At 41.0% G+C, this 16,520-nt stretch overlaps 1 protein-coding gene across 1 annotated transcript; it reads right to left on the reverse strand.

The window, feature by feature from the left end:
• Positions 1 to 519: 519 nt before the first annotated feature.
• LOC102456017 (mast cell carboxypeptidase A) lies at positions 520 to 15,268 on the reverse strand. The gene is made up of 11 exons (XM_006115918.5): positions 15,110 to 15,268; positions 14,945 to 15,020; positions 14,054 to 14,178; positions 9,162 to 9,264; positions 8,405 to 8,506; positions 7,013 to 7,114; positions 6,388 to 6,498; positions 4,255 to 4,345; positions 3,870 to 4,075; positions 3,266 to 3,350; positions 520 to 1,047 (listed from the first exon to the last, which is right to left on the reverse strand). The coding sequence occupies exons 1-11, from the start codon at positions 15,181 to 15,183 to the stop codon at positions 860 to 862; spliced, it is 1,263 nt and encodes a 420-aa protein (XP_006115980.3). The 5' UTR covers positions 15,184 to 15,268; the 3' UTR covers positions 520 to 859.
• Between the last annotated feature and the right edge of the window lie 1,252 nt (positions 15,269 to 16,520).

Consider the following 16,520-nt stretch of genomic DNA (forward strand, 5'->3'; position numbering starts at 1 on the left):
CCAGAAACCTTACATTGCCTCAGGCTAGTATGATGTGGCTCTTCACAGTGCCAGCAAGGGATGGTATTCGTGAAAGCATCTTTGTCCAGCTGTTCCTCTCAAATCCCAAGGAACTCGGTACCCCTGGTACTCCAGTATAACACTTTCCACTGTGTTCTATGCAGGGGCGATGAGTCTCCCTCCACTTCAACAAGTGGATTGTCCCCATTTTATGTAAGTGGAGGGAGTTAGCCGGGCCCATGAATCTAACTCTTTTATGTATTCCTATCCTGGGGGAATTCTGAAATTTTACTATGGCTCCAAATGTAACAATTGCAGAATTCCCCCAGGATTAATATAGTGGGCTAAAAATCTAATCCATGAGGGGTAGGTTCCTGTAGTCCAAAGTGCAAAACAAAAACCAGAAATCTGGAATTGGAAGTGAAAGATTAGTTGACTTTTTTTATAAATTAACTTAAAACAGGTGCCCCAAGTGTTCTCTAACCTAATTTCCTCATCTGTAAAAAAGAGTTTGGGGGGAAATGTCATTTTAAAATGTTTTGTATTCAACTGGTTCTGCTAGTTAGTGGACTTCAGTGGGACTACTCCTGTGCTTAAACTTAGACATATGCTTAAGAACCTTATTGAATTAGGGCTAATGAGTGAGAGGTGCTCTTATCCTCAATAGTAGTGTTATTCTTGAATTCAATTTCTGTTGGCTTATTCTAAAACTTTATTTATTGGTTTGTAAATATCAGCAGTAGGTCAGCAAATACTAATAATAGATACTGTTTTTTCTTCTGTGGCTTGAAATAGGCTCTGAAAGGAATAAATTTCTAAGTCTTTGAAAGTAAAATATACTCTGTCCTGATGGCAAAAATCACAAAGCATGGCTGAGGACATAACTAGCAATAGATCTGACTGCCAGCATAGTCTCCATACAAGTTGGCTTTATCATAGATTCAGGGAGGAGAAAACCATATTTGCCCTTGTCACGGAGCTCAAAGCCGAAGGAGTATTTGATGCCTTGATCATAGGCCCAGTCATCAGAGCTACCAGAAGTAGGATCTATAAAACATGTAATATTGTTATTAGTTGCTGCTACAGATACATAGTAATAAGAGAAAAGGAGCAAGGAGCCCTTTTATATAGGAGGATATGTGTGTCAAAGAGAGGGGGAGGCCATTTCAAATTATTATTATTATTATTGTGTATATAGCACCAATAATGTGTTGAGTGCTTAGCAGTCAAGCATGAGGACAAGGTTTCTGTCCAGAAGAGCCTGTAGGAGTATGTATTAGATTAGTATGTAGAAGGGCTGATCCACATGAGGTGAAGGTCTTGTTTCAAGTTTTTACTCTTTTCCTCTGTTGTTCTTTTAATCTAAAATAAAGGTACTTTTTACCAAAAGCATATGTCCATTCATTGACTATGGGAAGTATAACAAGGACAATATTTAAACAAAAACAAATTCATACAGAGATAGTGAAGAAGCTAAAAAAATAAAATACAATTACAACCAAACAAAAAGGCATAGCTATATATGGGGAAAGTGGGAGGCTACAATACTGTTCTAATAATGGAAAGAGGAAGAATTTGGGTCACTAAGGACTATAGTATTTTTATGGAAATACTATTGAAGATAGTGGCAGGAAAAGGACCTGTTTTTCTAACACTGATAGGATGAGTAACAGTTGCAGTGTTATTTCCCCCTGGAACTGGGCAAGCAGGAGTACAGGGATTTAACTGATAGATGCTTGAAACAAATGATGTGCCAAAACAAGCTTTCTATTTGAAAGATGCACGCTCCAGAGTAAAATCATAAGTCATATAGTTCAATGTATCACCCTTTTTGTTTCCATGCAAGACCATGTCATATTTTGATTCACCAGATAGAATGATGGGCCTGTTAATTAACAAGCTGTTGCCAACACCATGATGACACTCCTCATAAGAAGTTTTGCTAATGCTGATGACAAGATTAAATATTTAGCAAACTATGATAGTTTGGCTTATATACTGTAGGAAAACAAAATTAGCACTTGCCATATAAGGATAAAACTAATGTTAACTTTAAACTTCTAAACTTTTTACAAATAGGGGAAAGTTACAACAAAAGGAAAACCGATTTGGATTCTTTACAGTGTCCCTCAATTATGATTCATGTTCCCTATGGTGGATGCTAATGGGCTTCTAAAGTGGACATTTTAATTCCATTTGTTACCATAGTAAATGTAAATAATAAAACAACTAAAGAGCCCACTTGAACCATTGGCCTCTACTGTTACAGCCTAGATTTTTTTGTTTTTGTTTTGTTTTTGTTTTTTTTGCTCAGTGAATTTATTTGGCAGACTGTTTGGGTTCTCTTATTTAATGTGCTTTAATTTGGAAACTTAAATGCTATTAGCATACAGTGAAATGCCTTTCCTGGCCAAAATACATTTTTGGATACTGAATCTTGCTGTAAAATTATGTTTGGCTACCTCACATCTTTGCATGACAATTGTGCACTAAACCCTTTCCTTTTTTGGTCATCAGAATATTGGTGAGTTTGCATTCTTTGTTATAATTTGTGATGTAATTTTCCACTCTTCTTCTCTGGTTGAGACAAACATGGCAAAATTTGGACTTCATATTGTACTTTTTACATCAGATCCAACTAGGGATCTCAAACACTGTGCTCAATTGTGTAAGAAAGAGCTGGAGCAAAGGAACAGACTGTAACACTCATTTCATGAGAAGTAAGGGAAGTTGAAGGAAGAGAATTCTTCCTTCAACTTCCTGCTGTGTAGATAGCTCCAAAAGCTGAATTAAGCTATTTCAACTTTAGCTATGCAATTGATTTAGCTGAAGTTGCATATCTTAATTCCACTGCTGTGTAGACGTGCCCTAGTGTTTAAGGTGCTAAAGGACTCCTTGTTTTTACCTTGCTCCAGAAAATCTTCCTCTGGAGGCTTACTACAGAAGCAGGAAAGTAGATTTAATCAGAGTTAAAGGTGACACAGTTAATACTAATGTCTATAGGTTTGATTGGACCGAGTAGCCACCTCACACTTCCTGACAATTCCAGACAAGCGAAACAAGATTTTGAATCTCTTGTGAGGTTGAGGAAGGAGAGTGAGGAATGGTATGCAGAGCCAACCAACGCTTTTCACTGTTGGGGTCTGTCAGATTTCATTCCCTTTATCTTTGGAGGTGGAAGGGGAAGCTAGTCCCTGTATTACTAAATTTTTTTTTTGGTATGAGTGGTTTGTGTTTAAAAAAGAAAATGGGTTCAAATACTTACATATTATAGAGGCTGATGCACCATATTTGTATTTTGTACCATACAGGCTGGATAAAGCTTTCACTGCTGCCTTTGCAACCTCCATCTGGTTTTCAAAAGGAAGAATGAGAGAGATAGTGAGTGAAAAGGAGAGCCAGTTGGTTGGAGATTTAAATACCTTGAGCAAATGCCATGAAAGCATATTTGTTTGGTGAACAATGTCTGTTTTTTTAATAGTTAGAACATGTTTGCCTGTGTCTAACTGTACTCCTGGAGAAGATTACATCATAACAATGGAAAGATACCTTGGCTCTTATGTATATGACTTGTTATTGGTAACTAGGAGTTCAGTCCTGCACTGAATGAATTCACCGAGGGTATGTCTACACTACCACCCTAGTTCGAACTAGACTGGTTAATGTAGGCAACTGAAGTTGCAAATGAAGCCCAGGATTTGAATTTCCCGGGCTTCATTTGCATCTTGCTGGGCGCCGCCATTTTTAAATCCCCGCTAGTTCGGACTCCGTGCCTGCGGCTACACGGAGTAGGTGGTTCGGATTAGGCTTCCTTACTCCTCCTGATGTGTGAGATCAAATTCACCTTGGGTCTACTTTTCTATACATACCAGTTCAGCATGATTAGGTGCTTTCTGGGAAGTATAGCCATAAGGAAATATCAGCATCTGAGAATAAGCATGGATGGTCAGGTATGCTTTGATGGAAGAGAGGTGATTACGAATGAAGGTGGCAACAGCTTTAGTCTCATCCTCAGACTCTGGGGCAGGTCCATAATAAGTTTCATCACATGGGTCATCTGAGATAAAACCAGTAGCTGCAAACAAAATTTTTAGTCACAGTTTATCAGTATTTGAATTACAGCCTAAATTTAGGTAAGTGTTAATTGGACTATTAAACTTCTTCATTTTCATTGACTGACAAGTTTACCCACATCATCAACTCACTCCTGCTGATTGTTTTTAATATCTTTGTTATTTTAGTCAAAATACTTACTGCCCCATGCAGCAGCAAAGTTCCTGTTGAGGTCAGTACCAGAGCAATTGGTGCCAGAGTGTTTGGAACGGTTCTTTCTCCACATGCGATCCTACAAAATGAAGTATTTACATCATAATTCACAACCTTGTCTTCTTTATTGTCTCAAATTGGGCACATTGTGAAAGGTAAAAATTGGCTCAGAACTTGTCTAAAATTCCACATGACTAACAGGAGGACTTTCATCTTTAAAGTAAAAGACAATCCCAATAAAAGGAAAAACTGTCCACTGGGAATGCACATCTAATGATTTTATCCTGTGTCAGTCTGAGTCTCCAAAGCATGAACTGTACCACAAATCTACAATATGTTAGCAAAGAACAATTAGAAAAGCATTTTTCTTCCTATTTGCTTGGATTTTGTTCCCAGCTGGCTATATATGATGCTTTCAAGTACCTATAAACACAAGGGCTGATGTGATTGCCTATACATTACTTCAGAGAATACAAAGAGGAAGCATCCTGTTCTGATCTTAGAACAATCTATCATATTTGAGAAGCAATGAAGTAATTATTAATGGGTGAAATTATATATATTCCCCTCTCTCCTGCATCATATAACCCATGTATTCAAACTTTGTATAGGGGGGTGGGGAATAGACTCTACCTCTCCCAGCCGGGCCATGAACTGCAACACAGCCATTCCTCCACCGTTGTTTGAAAAAGGGTACCGTTTTTGATTACTCCTGTGCATGGGTTGCAGCATCTGGGTTGGTGTAAGTGTGGATTAGATAGCACTGTCCCATTCCAACTGAAATAGACTTTTCTGCATTGCCTGTTCAGGGCCAGTGTAGAACATCCTTCGATTAGCAAAAGATGTGAAGGTCTGGCTGTGTTACCACTTCATGCATTTCCCTGCCTCTTCCAAAGATTAATGCAGGACTTGCATGGTATTGAGGACTTTAGTCAAGCCCTACTTCTTTACCTGAGTAAATTCTATCTGATGGTTTTGGAAGTGATACGAACTAAAAATAAAATACCCATGATCCTCCATAGGGAAATGGTGTGATTCTCAGTCATAAGAACATAAGATCATATTGGGTCAGAACAATGAACTGTATAGCCCTGTAGCCTGGCTTCTGACAGTGTCCAGTGCCAGATGCTTTAAGGGAATGAATGGAACAGGACTATTCTGAGTGATTCAATATGGCCTGTCATCCAGGCCCAGCTTCTGGCAGTTGGAGGTTTAGGAGCAAAGCACAGGGTTGACCATTGTAGCTAATAGCCATTGATGGACCCCTCTTCCTTAAGCTTGTCTTTTTGTTTTAACCCAGTTATAATTTTGGCCTTCACAGCATCTCCTGGCAATGAGTTTCACAGGATGACTATACGTTGTGTGAAGAAACACTTCTTTTTGTTTGTTTTTAAAACTGCTGACTATTGGTTTCATTGGGTAACTCCTAGTTCTTGTGTTATCTGAAAGGATAAATAACACTTCCTTAGTCAGTTTCTCCACAGCATTAATGATTTTATGAACTCTAATGTATTACCCCTTCTCTGTCTCTTTTCTAAGATGAACCATCCCAGTGTTTTTTATTGCTCCCCGTATGGAAATTGTTTCATCCCCCTCCTTAATTTTGTTGCCAATCTCTATGCTTTTTCCAATTCTAATTTATCTTTTTTGAGATGGAGTGACAAGAACTGAACTCTGCACTTAAAGTGTGGGTGAAACATGGATTTATATAGTGGCATTATTATATTTTCTGTCTTCTTATCTGTCCTATCCAAATGGTTCCTAATATTCCGTTAGCTTTTTTGACTGTTGCTGCCCATTGAGCAGATGTTTTCAGAGAGCTATCCATTATAATCACTAGATTTTTTTTTGTCTTAAGAGTTAAGTTATACCACATCATTTTCTATGCATAGTTTTGATTATTTTTTCCAACATGCATTACTTTACACTAGAAGGAATTATTGGCAACCTAAGGGAATCTTTGGTTTATTATGCAGTTTGTTACAGTTCTAAGATGTATTTTAAGGAATAACTTGAGGGTCCTAGAGAGGAATTTTTATTTTAAGCTGGGACTTAAAATTCTAATGATGATCAGACATTAAAATAGGTGAGTTATAGAGAAAAACAAAATGTGGGTAGTACTTGAGTCCAGCTCCAGACATAGCCATCGATGTTGAATACAGGGAGAATGTAGAAGTTCAGATTGTCCAGTAGATGTGTCATGATCTTGTCCTTCCCATAGGTTTTAGTTGCCTGTGAGAGAGAGATGTATGCAGACTTATGTCCCACCTCCACATTGCTGAAGACCCCAATGATGTAATACAAAGGACTACATAACTTACAGATGAGTTTCCACAAACAAGTACTTTAAGATAGAATATGCCAAGAGATCAAAAATACCTTTTTCATTGTAAACTTGCCTTTTAATTTGGTGAAAACCTTACCCAGAGGAGAATTTTTCAGACTATGCCCCCACAACCGTCACATATTAGACAATTCTCCAATTTGGTTTTCTTCCACTCTCTAGAGAATAGTTATTACAGTCTATAAGGCATCTTTCACATTCCGTTTAATTCCTGGGGAAAGGATCTTTGGCTGCTGTTGGTTGAGCGCCCACCATAGGATACAAGTAGTACTCTGTGATAATTGGGCATTGCTAATCTACCTAGCTCCACCCAGCTTTGTACATCAAAGGAAGGAGCCCAAGATCTGAACCCTAGGAAAATTCTGGATGTGGAAATATCTGAATAAGATCACGTGTGCTCACTTGCTTCACAAACCACTGGCAGAATGCAGGTGAGATCCATTCTCGTGCATGGATCCCACAGTCCATGAAGATGGCCTTCTTCCTGCCACGCTCAGTCCCAACCTGCTCAAAGACAAATATGTTACTTTTCTTCATTCTGGAGCTGTTCCTCTGTTAACCTGTAGAGCCTGCACTGACACTTCCAAAAGATAAAACATGACCCTCCTAGCCTGTGTCCCTTTGAGAGAACTTTATGGAAGAAAAAGTATCAAAGATCATGACTGTTTAGGACATTAAGATCTGATATCAATCTAAATTTAAAATTCCTCACCCTCTTTTCTGTATCATAGAAGGAAAATGTCAGTTTAGTTACCTGACATAGTGCCTGAAACTACGTAACGACTATGATCTTGTTTTCTTTTATGGTTCCTTTACATTTCACAGCCTGTTGTCTGAAGAAGCAGTTGCCATTTTGTGAGAGATGAAACACATGCTGCTGTCTCATGAAGACTTTGCTATTTTTTGTTTGGATTGTTTTCTGTTACCTACCATAAGTCATTCACAGTGGAAGTCTATAGTTGGTCTTTGTGTGTAGAAAACATGGTAATCAAACTCATTTGTTTTGCCTCTAATCTAAATAGGGGAACCGATATTCAATGCTACTGGGCTTTAACCTATGAGCTTTTTGTGTGTGGCTAGAGCCCAGTTCACTTTTATACTGGGTGCTGCATTTTTGTCTTCTCTGACAGAATTGAAAAGTCTTGATGAGAACTGTTATTTCAAGCAGGATTGACTCATTTTGGGGGTTGCCATGGCCTCAGTAATGTCACAGAAAGTGGCTGAGCCTGGGTCACAGAGTCCCTATCCAGGAGAGGAGTTTCTCCAGGGTCTCAAGAGAGAAAGGAAATGTTAGGAGAACAGCACTCCCTCCTTCAGCCCTGGGAGCAATCCATGAGATGTGAGTCTTTCTCACAGAAGTCTTGCCTAAATAAGGCTTGCAGGATTTTGTTCTAAATGAAAATGACCTGCTGATCTGTGTATTTTGGTAGATCTTTGGTTAGACATTCATCACTAGACTGTATTTATGGGACCGTGGCTAATGTGCTTAGTATTGGCTTGTATCTGTTAGTTCAGGTCTTTTACCAGATGCATCACTGCAATAGCTGATTTGCCTCTGCAAATCCCACATCCCCACTGCTATTTCTCAACTTCAGTGAGTGTTAAATCTGGTGACTCTCTTAGGCAATATTTCATCTCAAAGTGTTTCTGCACATCAGCATTGGGAATTTAATAGACTGGAGCAATATTACTTATACATGATGCTATTTTCATCTTTACTTAATTAATCGTCAATATATTTGAATATCTGAACCACTCTTCATGTTCGTAATCTCACTGGAAAGAAATGTATACCTTAAGGAGGTACATGGGTCGCTTTTCAAAAGTACTTCCAATCTGCATGCGGGAGACCAGTTTGGGATACATTTTAGCAATTCTCACAGTCCAGGCAGCAATCTAGAATAACAAGTCATGTGCAGTTATTGAACAAGCTTTGGATTAAATACTATTCAGAATCAAAGGGAAACTGTTTCCATTTACAGTACTGTTTCAGGAAAGCTTCCTCGTTCAGGGCAACATGAATCACCTGCTTAACTTTAAGCCAGTGAGACTTAAGCACATGCTTTCTTGATTCAGGGCCTCCATTTGTATCAAAGGGTTAAATGATCCTTTCCCAAAATCTGAATAATTTGGTTGTCTGCTTCAGTTATATATGGGGGAAAATGGAGCAATCTCATTTCTCCCTTCCCTCTTCCAGGCTTTAGAGGACCTGTGGAGATGCTCCTTGATGGTTACTTGAAACCTGGAATGGTCTCTAAATAATTTCTGCCTTTCCCTCCACTCCCTGTGTACAGAGGGCAGGACTAGAAGAGCTGTATAGTGGCAGATTCTCTAATCCCACTTCTCCCTCACAATGTCTCATTCCCAAACTCCATTGCACATGTGTAACCCACAGGGATTGGGGCCTCTTGCTGTGCAAAAGATGTGCACTTTCTCTGTTTCCTTTTCAAATTCTGCAGGAGAGGTCTCTTCTCAGCCTGGTGGAGGGAGCCCTGCAGCCACGAAGGAAGGGTCAGGATTTACCCATAAATCCATAAATTTTGAACCCTACCTTGTCCCAGTCATTGTATTTTCTGTAATTGTATCTGCCAGTGAAATTCCTCTTGCCATCAAACTGTTTTTCAATCTCTTCTTGCAGGTTATTGAATACAATTCTATAATACAAAATATATACATATATGCTGCCTGGTAAGGAAAATATTAATCCCATACAGTAAGGCCATGGCAGTGGTTTTCAATCTTTTTTTTTTTTTTTTTTTTTTTTTTTTTTCATTTGTGGTCCTCTTAAAAAGCTTCAAGTGGAAGGGTATGGCTAGGCTGCAGGATTTTTTTGGGTATCCCAAAAAAACTCCACCATGTCCAGGGAACGCATTTGCTCTTCCACTTTTTTTGCAGAAGAACAAATGGAAGCCCCTGTATTTCTCGTTCTATGAGGAAGAAGGGGGTTTTCAAAAGAGGGTTTTTTCCCTGACATTTGGCCCAGTCTAGACAGGCCAAATGTTGGAAAAGCCTCTTCCTACAAAAGAATCGGAAAAAGGTTATCAAAATGCAGAGCGCATTTTGAATTCCTTTTTCTGAGAAAAACTTATAGTCTAGCTGTACTGGAAGTGGATAACTCAGACATAGTCTGCAGACTTCCTGGGGCCAAAGACCACAAGTATTTTTATAGGGGTCATTGGCATAGCCTATGAGAACATCATAGTCTTCAATGAGTTTAGTCTCACAACACCTCTGTGAGGTGGGAAGTACTATCTCTATTTTATAGAGGAGTTCAAAGGCACTGAGAGACTTTGACCTAGTCTACACTGGACAATTATGTTGGTTTTAACTACATTAGTAAGTAGCATTGCTAAGCCAACATAGTCCCTGTGTAGATAGTACTAGAAGAATTCTTGGCTTAGCTCCTGCTTCTGTTCCAAACAACATCCAAAAAATCATCCAACATCCATGCAGACATCCCATACATGCAGCCCCCACCAATATTGATTATAACAACAACTGCCTCTCTAATAGGGCGAGGAGTCCACCTAAATAACCATGAAGTCCAGAGCAAGTGGTCACTCATGGAATAAGTCCTCCATATCAATCTTCTGGAACTAAGAGCTATCAGAAATGCCTGCACACGCTTTCTCCCAGTCATAAGAGATATTTACACAAAAGTCATGGCACACAATATAGTGTTCATGTTTTACATATTTCACCTATGGGGTGCCAGCTGGCTCCTGGGGCAATCTGTGTTCTGGAAAGGACTTAAGACCAGGGCAGATGCACCTCCGTAAGAAGGAGTTTCAATTTTAGCTCCCAATTCTTTCAAGACCTAGGTTTCTGCTGCTGGCAGAAGGTGCACTTCTGCAGGATATGTCCCTCTGCAAGGCACCTGACGCAACAAGAGCGTCCATCTGTCATGAGAATTGCCTTCCTTGAAGAAAGGGACCTATTAAAGCCAGGGGAACCAGGCATGCCCCTATTGGGCAATCTCACAACAAAGTTGGGAAAACAAGACAAAAATAACTTTATTTTTAGAAGTGAAGAATGGAAACTTTAAAGGTGCTACAAAAAAGATGGTAACTCTTAAGAACTACAAACTAACAATATCAAATATAAAGTAAGTAAACTGCACAGATACTCTCTCTGCTTCAAGCAAAGGTTGATTGAGAAGGATCTAAGAGCAGTTTGGCTGCTCAGTGCGAGATAACCTTCCGGCATAGCACAAGGTAGCGAGGGCGCATGTGTGGGCCAGTCACTGCTACCAAAACCCTCTGAATAGAGGCGTGGGGCATAGATATGCCTGCAGTGGAGCACCCATACTAGATCTAAGTGCACTAAGCATACTGTAGTGATTTAAGTATAGATAAGCTCTAAGACAAAGGTGGGGAACCTAAGGCCCGGGGACCAGAGGTGGTCCCAGTTTGCCTGGATCCAGTCTCTGAGGCTTGGGGCTTCCCACCCTCAGGGATCCAGTGTTGGCACTGTAGCCTGGAGCCCCCCATCCCACCTAGACCTCCCACCCCCACTTTACAACTGCACCCTATCTCCCACCCAGAATCCTCACCCCCAGCCGTCTCCTGCACCCACTTTTCCACTCATCCCCAATCCACTCCTGCTCCCTCCTGCCCAGACCTTAAACCTGCTTCCCAGCCGCCCCTTCCTACATGTTGAACCCTTCATTTTTGGCCCAACCCCATAGCGTAGAGCGGGCCTAAAAAATCTACTAGCACCCGAGTCCCCTATGCATTGGTGTGCAAGGGGAATGTGGGAAGTGTCTGCTTCTCACTTGAGGGCCATATCAGTGAGGTGTTGGGGTTTTTAGTTTTGGGGGGTTTTTTTGCTTCTCACCTTTGTGCGGCCCCCAACTGATTTTTTCTGTGAGTCACCACTGACCCAAAAAAGGTTCCCCACCCCAGCTCTAAGAGACTTGCCCAGGGTCACACACAAATTCTGTGCTACAGCAAAGAATTGAGCTTGTGGGTTTCCTGAGTCTTAGGCTAGCACGGTAACTTCTGGACTATACTGCTTCTCTGATAAGGTATACTTAATAACATAGTATTATCAAGCCATAGGAAAGACGTCATACAAACTACCCATAGTAAAGTCCTTGTTCTTTGTTCAGAAAGACAATATGGCTACGTCTAGACTGGCATGATTTCCCACAAATGCTTTTAATGGAAAAGTTTTTCCGTTAAAAGCATTTGCAGAAAAGAGCGTCTAGATTGGCACGGACGCTTTTCCGCAAAAGCACTTTTTGCGGAAAAGCATCCGTGCCAATCTAGACGTGGTTTTGTGCAAGAAAGCCCCAATCGCCATCGGGACTTTTTTGCGCAAAACAATACCTGGTTGTCTACACTGGCCCTCTTGCGCAAAAGCATATGCGCAAGAGGGCTTTTGCCCGAACGGGAGCAGCATAGCATTTCCGCAAGAACACTGACAATCTTCCATGAGATCGCCAGTGTTCTTGTGGAAATTCAAGCGGCCAATGTAGACAGCTGGCAAGTTTTTCCGTAAAAGCAGCTGCATTTGTGGAAAAGCTTGCCAGTCTAGACACAGCCTATATGTACATGACATTTTTTAAGTATATTTGAGTTTACTTCAGATAGTGGTTTAAAAGTGGTGAATAACATTGCATGTCTCTAAGTACTCTAACATTGCAGGTTGTGGAATCTCCATCACTGGAGATATTTAAGAGCTGGTTGGATAATCATCTGCCAGGGATGATCTAGATGGTTCTTGGTCCTGCCGTGAGGGCAGGGGACTGGACTTGATGACCTCTCGAGGTCCCTTCCAGTTCTAGTATTCTATGATTCTACTCAATCATTCTCTTTTGAGCCCACTATATGAATAGCAGGTGCAATTTCTATGAGGTCTTTTATCTGAGGGTGTCAAAGCACTTGCAGAAACTTATGAATTAAATAACATAGGAGCCCATCCTTGTCATGCATATGGTGACAGACAGATTATCACCCAGATTTCCCTTTTTAGGAGGGTACCCACTGGACCATTGGGCCTGATTTTCAGCAGTACTGAGCACCCACAACTCTTACCAAAGGCAGTGGGACTGCACTGGTGAGGCCACATCTGGAGCACATCTGGTGTCCAATTCTGGTACCCCCCCATTACAGAAAGGATGTGGATGCATTGGAGAGAGTCCAGTAGAGGGCAAGCAAAATGATTAGCGGGGCTGGAACACTTGACTTATGAGGAGAGGCTGAGGGATTTGGGTTTATTTAGTCTACAGAAGAGAAGAGTGAGGGGGGATTTAATAGCAGCCTTCAACTATCTGAAGGGGGGTTCCAAAGAGGATGGAGAGAGGCTGCTCTCAGTAGTGACAGATGACTGAATGAGGCACAATGGTCTCATGCTCCAGGGGGGAGGTCTAGGTTGGATAGTAGGAAAAACTATTTTACTAGGAGGTTGGTGAAGCACTAGAATGGGATACCTAGGGAGGTGGTAGAATCTCCGCCCCCAGAGGTTTTTCAGTCCCAGGTTGACAAAGCTTTAGCTAGGATGATTTAGTTGGAGCTGGTCCTGCTGTGAGCAGGAGGTTGGATCTGATGACATCCTGAGGTCTCTTCCAGTCCTATGATTCTATGTATGTGTCCAGGTCTGCTCCATGCATTCCCTTTACAAGACTAGGGGCCTTTGTTGGGATTCTGTAGCACTAAAGCAAATCAGAACAGTGATTTGGGCAAACTCAGGTGAATGCAAAAATCTTAGCACTTGGAACAAAGTAAAATCTGAATAACTGGACATTTCAAAACCTAACTGAGCAGGGCCAAGTGCCCCCAGAACCCACGAAGCGCCCGGCATGGTGCTCCGGCGCTCAGGTGGTGATTCAAAGGAGCCCAGGGCTCCACCTGTCAATGTTGCTGCAGTGACCCCTGGGCCTCTTAGAATTGCCAGACCCTGTGGCAACTTCCCCATTTCCCCCCCGCCACCTCCAATCACCAGACCTGACCTAATCTATGTTATTCCTGTCTAAAGATATTCTTGTTTGAGTGTACTAATCCCAGATCAGGGATTAGTTCATTGGTGGACAATAACAAGCTGGCGGGCCAGATACAGTTCACCAGGGTTATCTGTGCATCTGCAGGTATGGCCACTTACAGCTCCTGTTGGCCACAAATTCCTATTCCCAGCCATGGGCACTGTGGAAGCAATGCCTGCATCTACGCCACTTCCCACAGCTCCCTTTGGCCGGGAATGGTGATCTGTGTTCAATGGGAGCTTCAAGCAGCCATACTTGCAGAGGTGCAGGTAAATAAATTGCCAGTGGCCTGCCAAGGCTAACTCTGATAGACCGGCTCTTGCTTATTGTCCATCCCTGGATTAACTGAAAGTCCATGGGATTTGAGCTGTTTAGTCAACTGGGTATTTCTGAAATCCCCTCCACTGATATTCAGGCGGCTTCCTATCTCCAGTATGCTAGAATTATTAAGTACAACTTACTCATATTGTATTTCATTCTGCTCCATGAGAGTCTGTACAGCTCTGGATTGATGTGCTCTGACATGGAAATCCACCTCCATCTGAGTGACTACATGAAAGGCTGAATCTGGATGCCAGAAGTCAAGCTGCATAGGAGAAATTCAATAATGCATGCACTTGTGAATGGTGAGTAGTCAGGAGAACCATTATAGGTCAGTGTTTGTTCTCTCTCTGAAATAAAGCCCCATTTCTATATATTTCTGGCAATGGAACCATCTTAGAAGTTTGAGTCTGCTATGAAGGACCATTTTTCAAATGCTTTGGGATTGGTTATTCAACAATAATTGTACTAAATCATAAGTGGCATAAATTTAGATTGGTTTAAAATAATATTTTCCCTAAAATATTGAAGGCAAATAGGAAATAGAGCTGCCTGATTTATAAACTTCTTATATACCCTTAAATAATAGCCCTGTCATTGCTATAATGCTGAAATGCTACACTACTTTATAAAAGGCTCTATATGTGTAAAACACTTATGTTAAAGGCCACATAGCAGATAGAAAATACTTTCCTCTGATTCATTCCATCTGAGAAGAGGAGAAATGGGTTTTTCTAGGAATTGGCACGAGATTTTTTTTTTCACATTAAATCCTCATGACCTCTTCATCTTGCTGAATGAGCAAAAACTTCAGTTGGATTTCCTCTTGGGACATTTGGGTGGTCCCTGATTTAGGGTGGGCAGCAAGGACAGGATGACAGAAGCCATCAGGGCCACCTTTCCCCACTACCAGGCCCATGTGTGGCTATGGCACTGATACTGTGTCATTTAAAAATTTCCACACTAGAGCATACCGGATATTGAAGAATGAGAACCCAAATCCCTTGTAAAATCCCTGTAAAATTTCTCACCTGTTTAATGCTGGCCAGGTGCTTCAAGAAGTTCACTTGTTTTTCATTCTGAGGCTTCACTCGAAACACCTTTGCACTTCAAAACATATAAAAAAAGAAATAAGTAATGGACCTGAGCATCAAAAATGTTTCTATCAAGGGCCAGTTAAAGCAAGAATGTTCTACCTGTCAAAACAGCGAGAAGAAGTAAGAGCAAAAGTAGCTACTACAATCAAGCCTAAAGGCACCATAGACTTCATGTTTCTTGTTTCTCTAGAGCAAATACTGTCTGTCAGCTTAGTTCTAATCTGCTTTTTATTGCTCCGTGAGCAACTGACTTCCTCTTGGGGTTTGCTGGACAGCATGGGTTGTTTTGTGGCTTAACCTACATGCATATTTAATGTAATTAAGATTCATATTAATGTTTCCAGGCTAGATGGGGAAAGAGCACTATGCCTATTTTGTGTTATCATTTGCATTTAACATCTGAAAAAAAAATAACTGAGAGTTGGCTTGAGAATAAAAGTCCCACAATGATTAGTAACTTACTCCTCAGGAAATCCCACCGATTTCAGTTAGTTGTGTCAGGCACTCTTCATTGTGGCTGTGTCTACATTGGCATGATTTTGCGCAAAAGCACTCACTTTTGTGCAAAAACATGCTGCCTGTCTACACTGGCGGGGAGTTCTTGTGCAAGAACACTGACGTTCTAATGTGTGAAATCAGTGTTTCTTGCATAAGAACTATGATGCTCCCGCTCAGGAAAAAGGCCTCTTGCGCAACTGTTCTTGTGCAAGAAAGCCTGATGAATTTCTTGCGCAAGAAAGCCCGATGGCTAAAATGGCCATCGGAGCTTTCTTGCGCAAAAGAGCGTCTACACTGTCACGGATGCTTTTGTGCAAAAGCACATCTCTTGTGCAAAAGCACATGCCAGTGTAGACGCTCTCTTGCGCAAATACTCCAACGCAAAAACTCTTGCGTTAAAAGTATTTGCGCAAAATCTTGCCAATGTAGACATAGACTAAGGTCAGTCTGGCTCTAAGGTACAATAAGAAACAGTTACCTGAAGGAAATGTGATTTATATAAATTAGAACCCAGCCACCAGCAGGGTAACCATGCCCTTCCAACTACAAATCTCCCATTGAAGTCAATGGGAGTTTATGTTTAAGAGGGCTGTGGGAAATGGGAAAGTTTCGTAAGATCCACTTATTTAGATTCCCCCCCTCCCCACCAGTGGATGTCTATGGTTTCCCTCTGCAGTCACATATGTGAGTTCAATCACAGAGTTATCCCAGACTGTGTCTAGTTTAACTTGGTCATTTAAATAATGTGTTTTTTTCTGCTTCTGGCCTTTCCTAGACTTGAGTCTAATTAACCCTGGCTAATTGAAGGCAATGGACATTTTGCCATTGATTTCATTGGGAGCAGAATTTGGCACTTCATTTTTACATGTCTGACACTTTTCCTTCACGTAAGTGTTATGCAAATGTCAGCCACTCAGAAATCTAAACTGCCATCAGACAGTGTCAAAATGGTGATTAAGACCTGTGTGATTTTTATCCTCATGTCCTTTTCCACACATACACATGCTGTATA

This window comes from Pelodiscus sinensis, chromosome 10 (assembly GCF_052426305.1).
Source record: "Pelodiscus sinensis isolate ZL-2025 chromosome 10, ASM5242630v1, whole genome shotgun sequence".
Taxonomy (NCBI): domain Eukaryota; kingdom Metazoa; phylum Chordata; order Testudines; family Trionychidae; genus Pelodiscus; species Pelodiscus sinensis.

Excerpts from the sequence above, each read along its gene's own strand:
- LOC102456017 (XM_006115918.5), bottom strand. The coding sequence starts at position 15,183 with ATGAAGTCTATGGTGCCTTTAGGCTTGATTGTAGTAGCTACTTTTGCT. Across the intron at positions 8,507-9,161 it reads AATACAATGACTGGGACAAG|ATTGCTGCCTGGACTGTGAG; the intron begins GTAGGGTTCAAA and ends TTGTTATTCTAG. Across the intron at positions 7,115-8,404 it reads GACCCATGTACCTCCTTAAG|GTTGGGACTGAGCGTGGCAG; the intron begins GTATACATTTCT and ends GTCTTTGAGCAG.